Source organism: Adiantum capillus-veneris, chromosome 17 (assembly GCF_014529385.1).
Source record: "Adiantum capillus-veneris isolate H3 chromosome 17, ASM1452938v2, whole genome shotgun sequence".
NCBI classification, from domain to species: Eukaryota; Viridiplantae; Streptophyta; class Polypodiopsida; order Polypodiales; family Pteridaceae; genus Adiantum; species Adiantum capillus-veneris.
The window spans coordinates 126,787,149-126,798,572 of NC_140947.1; the positions used below are offsets into that span (position 1 = coordinate 126,787,149).

Genomic DNA, 11,424 nt, shown 5'->3' on the forward strand with positions numbered 1-11,424 from the left:
TAGATAGTGAATTGAAACCATTTAGTTGAGTAAAAAATAACCATAAATCATACTATGGTAAGCTTTTCATCTTAATCTAGAAGTCGAATTAAAAGCATTATGTCGAACTATAAAGCATGACAGAGAGGAAAGTGGACAGAGCACTCATTGTGAGAAAGGCATGATAGAGAGGAAAATGGATAGAGAGCGCTCATGCGAATTGGAGTTCAACGAGAGAGGGCATCCACACCACCGATTTTAATGAAAGTTGACCTTTTAATGAAATCTTTTTTCATCTTTTTTTTCCTCTGTCAGGCCTTTCCACAATAGCATGTGGTGCATCAATTAGGTGGCCATGGTGATGCCTATGCATGGCTCTTGCCCGATGGTGCGCAGCCCTTGCCCGATCATGTAACATGGCTAATATTTGGAAAGGATAGGCACCTGCCCCTGTGGGCCCTCTGGTGTGTCCAAAAAAAAAGAGAGTGAGTTGTAGCTCAGACAGTTTATATATGGTCTCTTGGACAGAGTGGTGGAATGTAAAGTGAAGAAATTTCCGAAAGACAAAAATTGACTCGGATCAATGCCTCCATTTGCGACATGATCCAAGGCATGTGACCTCAACCATGTCATCCCAAGGGCCTTGGAATGTGCACCACAGTCTCTGCTCATCTACTGCACGAGACGAGATCTCACGCTAGTATTATTGGTACAAGAAGAGTCTTTGAGATTTGACAAAGTAAGACGCTCTATACAGGAGACCAAGAGTTATACAAGAAGAAAAAGTGATGCTGAACTTATGGTGTACCTATGGACTCCATATCGATCATGCAAGGATTCATCCCTTGTGGTTGTGGATTTTTCGCTTCCTGATATCATCTTTTGAAGGTAGGATAGAAGCCTACCATGGTGGTGATTGCTGATGGAGAATTAGGGTTCCATTCCGGAGAGGGAGCTTGAGAAACAACCACTCCATATCATCTTTTGAAGGTAGGATAGAAGCCTACCATGGTGGTGATTGCAGATGGAGAATTAGGGTTCCATTCCGGAGAGGGAGCCTGAGAAACAACCACTCCTGCATTTATGGTTTAAAAAAAGTGACACTCCATAAGTTCAATTATGGTGCACTTCTAATGAACTTATGCTGCATGCCGCAACTAATTGAGGGGAAATGAATGCTCTCACTAATCAAAGCCCAACTGCAGGCAGCCTTGCTGTAAAGCAAATTGCTGAAAGCTCGACGTAGAGGCAGCCCAACCTGACAGTAATATGAAGTTGTCATAGCTTTTTGCAAATCAATTCATATATTACCGCAGAGAACCACATTGTTTAGTCGCTGCACTCGCCCTCATGTCAATGTGATAAGAGAATGTTTTCTTGCCATTCCTTGATGGTAGACCTTAATGTATGATTTGGAACGAGATTCTTGTGATTCACTGTCAGATTGGTCATCGGTGAGGTGTCGTGCCCCCGAAGCCAAGACTCTATTGTATCAAAATCGTACGTAAAACCATCTGCTGCAATGTGTGGATTCTCCATGATTTCCTATAACAGAGTTAGCTTTGTCAGTTTGAAGGCACATATAGAAGAACCACATGAAAAAGTGCACCATGCTTTTATCCAAACACAAAGAGAGCATTCATAATACAAAGTATCTGGATGGTCAATTGAACCTGTGATATTGGGCAGAGAAAGAAGCTTGGAGTTATCATCTTTGTACCAAAAAAAGTTAGTTTTGCAACCGCCTTGCTTGCAACGATTTCAATTTTCTGCAAATCAGGAAGAACTTTTGTACTCAGGTTAGGGCGATTCTTTTTGCGGGGATCAGCACATTGCAAGCCCACAAAAGCAAGATCCATTGCTTCTGCAAGAGGCCATTCTCCAGCAGACTTGTCAAGAACATCCTCAAGATGCCCATTGTAAACTGCATCTTCAACTACGTCAGACACTCCAACAGCTTGCCGCCCTGTCAAGAGCTGCAACATGATAATGCCTAGAGAAAAAACATCGGACTCGCAGCTTATGATACCGCTGAGTTGGTAGTCTGGATGTACATACATCCCCAAAGGCTTGTACAATGTTATCAGATTGCTAGAAGCGAGTTTGGCTACCCCTATATTGCCAATTTTGCTGACAAAATGGTCATCAAGTAGAATATTTCGAAACGTCAAATCATTATGAACCATCGTCTGTGAGCTCGAGTGAAGAAAGAGTAAAGCAGCAGCAACCTCTACACAGATTCTGAATCTGGTATACCATGGCAGAGGAGGAGTTCCATCTTTGCAATTCAGACGATCCTCCAGGCTCCCATTTTCCATGTGTTCATATACAATACAGCCCTTGTCAAAGCAAGCTCCAAGCATCCTCACGATATGCGGGTGGTGAATACGGCTCAAAAGCTGTATCTGGAGAAATGATAAAACATGAAATTATCTGGATGGGTATATGCCATAGTCAAAACGGAACGACGTTCCAAGCCCTTGGAACAGGGGATGTGTTCCATACTAATAGAACCCTCCCCGTTCCCATTCCAAAATGACAACAATGTGTAACAAATTAGGCTTGTGTAAAGCGCACAGATAGACTAGCTTGCCCACTAATGAGATAGTTTGAGGTTGTTTTTTGTACTTCCGTTTCCAGATTATTTGCAGATAAAACATTTATGCAATGATGTGGCATTCCCGATTCAGTTCCCTTTTATTTGAGCTTCTTAATTCCATTCCAGAGAGTTATGTGCTCCACAAAACGTTCCTGTCCTCTTGTGACTAAACTATATGCAGCACAACTGGTAATTGTATTATTGCAGGAGGAATACGTAAATGTTTGGCATAGCACTCACCTCATTTCGAAACTTGTGACAGCCTTGTGAACCATCACTGGACAAGACCTTGATTGCAATGGAACAAGGCAATTTTCCTCTATAAACAGGCCCATAACTACCTTCTCCTAGCTTGTTGTCATCAGAAAACTCATTTGTAGCAGCTTGCAGCTCCCGGTAGCTATACTCAAAAAATTGCTCCTGCGAAGTGACTCTTGTGCATACCTTTTCCGTGGCTTCCTGAGAAGCCTTCTCCTCTGCTTCTTTCCTTAACTGGCATTCAGCGTCTAGCCTCTTCTCTGCTTCTTTCCTTAGCTGATACTCCCGTTCTAGACTTTCCTCAGCTTTTTTCCTCAGTTGATATTCGCCGTCGAGCTCCTCAGATACTTTGTCGAGCTCACTAACAGTTTCCTCATACCTGTTCCTTGCAGCTTCTGCTTGGAGCTTTGCCAATTCGACTTCAACCAAACATCTATCAACCGTCCTTCTCATGGTCTCAAGCTCACTCATAGATTCAAGAAGACGCCGCTCATTCTCCGCATGCTGCATGATCAACTATTCAGTTATAGAAAGGAACCAGAACCCATTGTAAAAGATTAAGCAAGTTAAATACAATCCACTGCACCATTTGCCTGGCAGTGGTGGTGATCTTCTTGAGATTGGTTGCTTGTCTTTGAGACTCGATGGTTAACCACTGTCCAAACTTCTCAGCTTCATCCAGCCAGAGATGAAAGGCTGGTGAGCTCTGCATGAATAGCATAACACTTCCATCTTTTGAGCACTTTCAAAATAAGCTTTTTGACTTTTACAAGTTCTCATGATAACACAACAAAACTTAGATTATTGCACCAAGCAATCCACCAAAGTAAATGCAGACTAGAATACTTACGTGAGGGAACAAGTGCACAGGCACCCCAATTTTTGACTCCAGCAAAAAACTGTTAGTATACTTGCAATGCCCACCTATCAGTTTTGCCTACCACAATGTATGTTGCACAATTTGTATATATTGCCATCTAAGCTCTATTGCCACTAGAGAATACTTTTTGTTGTCCGATAGTAACTTGATGCATAACAGGATGCACTTCTTTCTTTAAGCAATGCTAGTGGTGCTCGCATCATTTGAAAAAAAATCTTAGCTTGCTGATTGGGGTTGCGGGTATATGTACAAGAGGACTTCATATCACAACAACCTGAAAAGCATTGCAGATATTTTGGTTTCCAAGTAGTTATAGATGGTTCACCTACTTGGCAATTTGCTCCTGTGCTTGCATCTATATAGAAGGCAGAATCTCTCACATGGGTTATCATCCCACCTGTCTTTGCAGGCAGAGCCTGGGCAGCTATCCAGGTTCTGTGCATCACTACCTGGTTCACTACCCCCTGTTCAATGTAGAATGCTCTCTTCGCTGCAGTAACTTGTGAGAAACTTTCTTTGTGCTGGTTCCGACGGTATGTGCGACACATGTGCTCAAATTGCTTGGCGCACACAGACCTTTCCTGGATCAAAGAGTGGCTTTGGCTATCATGGTGTCCCCTATGATGCAGATGTCTGAAAACATAAGACTGAGCCTTGAGGTAACAAATGCCAAAATTTGCAAACAAATAAGTGAATGAGTACAGCCAGCTGGTAGCTCCCGAATTCCGATCTCCTGAGTGGGCTGTGACTGAGTACCATCACATAAATGGGCCTGTGCATAAGGCTGTGTTTAGAACGACATTAGAACTCTATAAGTTCCTTGTCATGCTTGTGGTCTCAAGCATACTCCCGCCACATTTAGTTCATCCACAGTGAGATTTTGTTGGCACTTATTTCATAACATCTTTGAGTACTAAAGAGTGAAATAAAGCATGGTGACCGTTTCACTTTGCTTCTATGGTCACCTCTAGTTGTGAGGCCAAGTACAGGGTGGCAATCATAGCTACGGTTGAGTATAAGTGACTGATTTAGGAGTTGGACAAGAGTCTAGAACTCTCATCTACACTAGCACTCAGAGCGCATTGTGAGTTGCAAGGGACCCAATCTTTCATACTCACACAAAGCACATTGGGGTGCATTATCAATATGTCAGGAAGAGACTCTCAGTTGGAGAGATCAGCTTGACTTAAGTGCCGACACACCACAACCTTGCACATCTATTTACAAAGGTGTTGCCTTGTGAGAAGTTCAAAGCTTTTTACAAAGCTTTGGGCTTGTTTCCCTTTGTGGTCTGATCATGTCCATAAGTTATGATATTGATGTGTGTGAACACACTTAAGACTGTTGGGGCGAGGTTTTTTCCCCTTGCTTTATATATATGTCCATCACTCTAGAGCTATCTTATCTCATATTCATGCTTTAGCAATGCACTCTCTGTTGTGTGCCTTAAGCTTCCTCTCCATCTCCAAGCTATGAGTGCATTCCTGCAAGCCTCACTCCAACATTAATGAGATGCAAGTTAATCAATACAAACCGTTGCTACCTCATTGTTCGCCGCATTGGAGCCCGTCAATGAATGTTCATGCATTGGTAATGGCCGTTGTATTGATGTACCTTCACTTATGCTTGGGCTAGATATAGAATGATAGCCGGACCCTAATTCCCCCCATAGTGCATTTATCCTTGCACCAATACTCTCCTCTGCAATGCAGGTGTCATTCTGTTCTTGGGGGCTGTGACAATTTGTTGAAGCAACTGCAAAACCACGTCTCCTAAAAAATCAGTTCAGATTTGTGGAGTGCATGCTCCTATTGAGATCTTCACAAGCAATAAACAATCACCTCGGAATGTATCTATCATCCAATTGCCGAATACAGTTGTATATGCACTGACTTCGGTTGCGGCTGCTGAAGTAGAGGATAGGGTAGAGCTCCGGTTCACGGTAGAGGGCTCTACTGCATCCCTCGTAAAGTGCAGCTTGCCTTTATGTATAACCATGACTTTGCAAAAACTTGGAGCATGTGTGACTACAAATGTTGAGATGCTTTCCTCTTTTTTGGCTCTGAAAAGATGTCAAGAAGGCTACAATTAAAGCTTCTCATCTGTGCTATGAACATTGTCATGCATTCAAAATGCCCAATGGTCTCATGACATGGTTAAAAAGACTACCACTAACATCATGAGGAAAGATGCATACCTTGAAAATGTGCTTACTGACGATTTTGCAACAATAAGTGTTGTTAACTTTAGATTGCTTATCTGGTCCACAAGCCCTTCTTGAACACTATTGCTCTCTGAGTAAAAAACTTCTGCTTTGACCTGTGACCAAAGTATGAAATTAATATTCGTCGAAGATGTGAAGTTAGATATGTCCAATGTTTACATATCAGCTAACACATAACTGACCTTTTTTTCATCGCATTTTGCCCTATACTCATTGGCCAATAGTTCTGCCTCTTGACGAAGCTGCTCTTTATATTCTTGAATAGCACTGGCATTGGCATTTTTAATTGAATGCTTTCGTAAGACTGAAAATGCAAATGTTAAAATTTCAAAAGATGTTACTCCGCGATGATCATCTTAGCAGTGTATGTGAAAACAGGTTCATGTGGCTGGTCCTATTTCGGCCAACATTTTAACCTCGCACATGTGTAAGACAGAGAGAATAATTAGAGCCAGCATGCAATCTTATTGCCATTAAATTTTGAATGATTTGTGATAAGAAGCAACAGCCTAGATTAAAAAGCACAACAACAACATTTGCGAGATAAAAAGAAATTGGAGCATTTAGAAACCAAGTCGTTTATCTTCAATCCCAATCATTCGTTACAATGCCCAATACTAATGCAGCAATCAGTTTACAAAAGCTTAGCTTTTCAACTATCATGGCAAGCTTATCAAACATATGAAGACTTACTGCGTTTGGGAACCGAGCGCGGATGTGTTTGCACATGCAGGAGACAGACCGACCCTCCTGAAATCATCACATTATCAAGGGCATACTTCAAGGCAAGCTTTCCTTTCTTTTTACCCAAGCCTATGCCAATTTTAGGTGCCTGGACTGGTTCATCTGGCCATTCATTGTCTGAGCTTTCAATCGTACTGTTTGAAGGTGTGCAGGTCTGCCTACTAAGAGTTCTGCTCAAAACCATGGTAGCAATCGCAAGGGAGAGAAAGATCTCTCTCTCTCTGTCACACACATACAAGCCCTCGCGGGCCTACGAAGCCGAAGGTCTTCGCGACGACATTTTCAAATACGAATCTGGGCCCCTAGCCTATCACACTGCACCGCCTGCCCAGCGAGGATTTCCTGCCCAACGAGGATTTTTTGGCTGGGCAGGTGGGATCAATGACCCAGATGACCCAGATTAGGCGTCGCGAGGCTGGTGCAATCCGAGCCGTTCGATCGCCGTTTGAACTAGGTGTGAACTCGGGAGGTATGTGCACCACATGGAATTTGGTGAGAGCTCGATGTGAACTAAGTGTGAACTCGGGAGGGTATGTACACCACACCAAATTTGGTGTGAACTCAATGTGAACTCGGTGTGAAGTAGGTGTGAACTCACAATAGCTTAGCGGTTAGAGTCAATTCCAAGGAGGACAGGGTAGCTGGTTCAAGCCCCCGAACTGATAAAGTGGGAATCTTTTGCATTCCTTAGGCAATCCAACGGTCACAATCAACCGGTGATCGTGAGCCATTGATCCCAGCTCCTAAAAGGAGGTGTCAATTAGTGACGAGGGTGCGCACCCAATAGAATACAGTTGGCCCTAAACTTCAACCAACGTCAGTAGGCCAGGTGGTGGACTCTCCGCCTATCGCACTGACGATCAAAGCTCCAAACCTGTGACGTGCACTCGCGGGTTACTTTTTGAGAGATGGCCACCACTTTGGAAAGTTGGTCGGGCTGGTGAGGCAAGCCATCTAACAAAGCTTGTAGCCCCAAAATCATTTTTTGGTGGACAAATAAGGGGACGCCACCTCCACTTGGCCATGCTTTGGGTGCCCAAGTGTGACAAGGGCCTCATGAAGTGGAGTCACAACATTTCAAAAGCCAAGTGAAGTTTAATTAATGGTTTGCTTTTGGAGGCCCTTGCAAAAAACCGGTTTCCTATTGATTTGAATACTACTTTCAAGATGGAAGATCTGGGGTTGTTGCGTCATTATTTGGGCGTACAATTTAAACAATGTGATGGTGGTATTGCCTTGTTTCGAACATGTTGGAATTAGGGTTGCAGACAGACACACACAGCTTGGAGAAGACGAAGGAAGCTCAAGGCACACAATAGAGAGTGTGTTACTTAGTGTGCAATGGAAAGATAGATAGCCCTAGTGTGATGGGCGTTATATACAATGCTCGGGGGAAAAAACCTCCTAAAGAGGGAAAAAATGCCCCAGCGGTCCTAGTGTGTTCACACACATCACTACCACATGTATATGGTAACAAATCCCTCCTGGAGTGATGCAGTGAATGAGAGCTGGCACATGAGTAAAGGGAAGTGCCATGCCCTAAGGACATGATCAATCCACAAAGGGGAGTAAGCCCAAAGCTTTGCGGAAATCTTCAAGCTTCTCACGAGACAATGCCTTTGTGAAAAGATCTGCAAGGTTGTCCTGTGTTGGCACATAAGCCAAGCTGATATCTCCTGCTGAGAGCCTCTCTCTGACATAGTGGTAATGCACCTCAATGTGCTTTGCGCGAGCATGAAAAACTAGGTTCCTCGCAACTGCCAATACGCTTTGACTGTCAGGGTAGATAGTGTTGGCAGTGTCTTGTTCAACACCCAAATCAGCCATAAGGCGTGTGAGCCATACACACTCAACCATAGCTGTGAAGACTGCCCTGTACTCAGTCTCACAACTCGAAGTGGCCACAGTAGGTTGCTTCTTGCTCAACCATGATATACATGAACTGCCAAGCATGAAACAAAAACCACTTGTGGACACTCGCATGTCAAAACAACCAGCCCAATCTGAGTCCAAAAAAACATGTAAATCTGGCGGCAATGATCCCCCCTTGGGATAAAACAAGCCAAAATGTAAAGTGCCACTAAGGTAGCGAAAAATCCTCTTGACAGCCTGCCAATGCTTAGACTCTGGGCTATGCATAAACTTGTTGACCTGTGAGACTGCAAACTGAATGTCCGGCCTCGTGTTGCACACATAAATGAGGCAGCCAACAGTGGTTTGGTAAAGAGTGACATCATCAGGATCACCAGCATCATGTAGACCTAACTTCAAACCTGTTTCCATGGGAGTGGCAATAGGTTTGCAATCCTCAAGTCCAAATTTACATAGCAATGTCTCTATGTAACTTTTCGGACACAAGGCAATACCACCATCACACTGCTTAAACTGTATACCCAAGTAATGATGCAACAACCCCAAATCTTTCATTTTGAAAGTAGCATTCAAATCAGCCTTAAATTCAGCAATATGTCTCTCATTTAGTCCAGTGATTAGCAAATCATCTACATAAAGAACCACAATGAGAAGTACACCACCCTCATGCTTTACATACAATGTGCTTTCTGTTGGACTGTTACGAAAGACTTGTTTGACCGAATGAGTGTTAGCTTTCTCATACCAAGCACGAGGAGATTTGCTTCAACCCATACAAAGCCTTCTTACATCTGCACACTTTGTCCTCTTGTCCTTTTATGACAAAACCGCGAGGCTGCGTTACATAAACTTCCTCAAATATGTCTCCATTCAAGAAAGCATTAACAATGTCTGATTGATGTACATCCCAACCAAAATGAGCTGCCAATGCACATAGAAAACGCACAGTAGTCATACGACAAGTGGGAGCAAAAGTCTCTTCATAATCAATGCCTTTTTGTTGTGCATAACCCTTTGCAACAAGTCGAGCCTTATGGCGATCGATCTCACCATCCGCCTTGCGTTTCAACTTATAAACCTACTTCGTACCAATGGCCTTTTTGCCAGGAGGCAAATCACATAAAGTCCATGTGTCATTTTCTATAAGTGCATCATATTCTAATTGCATGGCAGCCATCCAATTTTTTGAACTCTGTGCTTCAACAAAAGACAGAGGCTCCTCAACATCATGTAAGCTAGACACAGCCAAAGCATAACAATCTGATGCATAAGATGCATGGCGAGAGCCTGAACGAGTACGACTAGACAAAGGTGCATCCAATTTACTGTCACGCAAAGTGTGCACCAGCCATTTTGGCATACCTCTAGCCTGCTCATTTTCAGCCCTTTCCTCAGCAAGTACATCATGTACATCTACATCAGTAATAGGCTGATCTGCAACATTTTCAGAAACCCCCATAGGCTGTACATTTGCCTCATTCGAACTTACATTCGTATTTCCACCACTGAAAAGAGGCAACAAAGTTTCATAAATGTCCCGTGAGCTTACATTACTGTCTCTAGTACATGACAGCAAGGGCTAAACAGAATCTTCCACAAACACTACATCCTGAGAAACCAGAATACGTTTTGTTTGCGCATGATACAACATGTAACCTTTGCTTTCAGCACTATAACCAACAAAAATACATTTGACAGCCTTATCATCAAATTTTCTGCGCTGCACTTGTGGCACCAAAGCATATGCCAAACAGCCAAAAACACGCATGTGCTCAATAGAAGGCTTTCTATCATGCCATGCTTCATATGGAGTAATAGACTGCAAAGCTTTCGTAGGACACCTGTTAAGTACATAAGTGGCACACATGATGGCCTCAAGCCAAAAAGAATGCGGCAAAGCTTGACTTTTGACCATACATCGTGCCATTTCCGTCAGTGACTTGTTTTTCCTCTCAGCAACACCATTTTGCTGAGGTGTATAAGGCACTGTACATTGGTGTTTTATCACACGACTAGCCAGAAATGCATTAAATTCATGAGACATATACTCCCCCCCTCGATCGGAACGGAGGGTGCCCATAGTACATTTCGAGACATTTTCAGCCATAGCCAGAACTTGTTTCAAGCACATAAAAAATTCGGACTTCGCTTTAAGGGGAAATACCCATGCATGCCTAGAGTAATCATCAATGAAAGTCACGAAGTAAAGATAATTGCCCAAGGACGGAGTTTGCATGGGCCCACAAACATCACTATGCACAAGCTGCAACGTGCATGTGGCCCGAACTGAACCATCCTTTGGAAACTTAGAACGCTGCATCTTACCCAAAATACAGCCTTCACAACCATGTTTGACAGGTGCTTCAAGAGGCGGCAAAGAAGCAACAATATCAAATTTCTACAAATGCACCAAACTGGAAAAATTCAGATGACCAAAACATGCATGCCAAAGTTTTTCATCTGAAATAGCCCTTGAATCTGCGACTGCATTTGCAAAATTTTGTCCACACTTGTTATACAAAGTGAGCTTATACAGCCCACGGCACAAAAGCCCAGATGCAACAATTTTATCACCAAAACTGAGATCATGAACTGTACATCTGTCATCCACAAATTTGATTACAAGTCCAAGTCTAGCAAGTGCAGATATAGACAAAAGATTCTTCTTGATCCCAGGTACATAAAGTGCATCAACAAGTGTGAAAGAACTGCCATTTGCAACAGTAAGCACAATCTTTCTGTTGGAATTAGGGTTGCAGAAAAACACACACAGCTTGGAGAAAACGAAGGAAGCTCAAGGCACACAATAGAGAGTGTATAACTTAGTGTGCAATGGAAAGATAGATAGCCCTAGAGTGATGGGCGTAT

General features: G+C 43.0%; 1 protein-coding gene across 1 annotated transcript; it reads right to left on the reverse strand.

Moving 5' to 3' along the window:
- Positions 1-514: 514 nt before the first annotated feature.
- On the reverse strand, positions 515-7,029 carry LOC147438040 (U-box domain-containing protein 52-like). Its single transcript, XM_086487414.1, has 9 exons — positions 6,634-7,029; positions 6,123-6,244; positions 5,914-6,035; positions 5,558-5,778; positions 5,260-5,471; positions 3,423-3,542; positions 2,819-3,340; positions 1,653-2,384; positions 515-1,524 (listed from the first exon to the last, which is right to left on the reverse strand). The coding sequence occupies exons 1-9, from the start codon at positions 6,866-6,868 to the stop codon at positions 1,333-1,335; spliced, it is 2,478 nt and encodes an 825-aa protein (XP_086343540.1). The 5' UTR covers positions 6,869-7,029; the 3' UTR covers positions 515-1,332.
- Positions 7,030-11,424: the final 4,395 nt, after the last annotated feature.

Bases quoted from the DNA above. Each gene is read 5' to 3' on its own strand.
- LOC147438040 (XM_086487414.1), bottom strand. From the start codon at position 6,868: ATGGTTTTGAGCAGAACTCTTAGTAGGCAGACCTGCACACCTTCAAAC. The intron at 6,036-6,122 runs GTCAGTTATGTG...CTTTGGTCACAG, and splicing joins CAAAATGCGATGAAAAAAAG to GTCAAAGCAGAAGTTTTTTA. The intron at 3,341-3,422 runs GTGCAGTGGATT...TTGATCATGCAG, and splicing joins CCACCACTGCCAGGCAAATG to CATGCGGAGAATGAGCGGCG.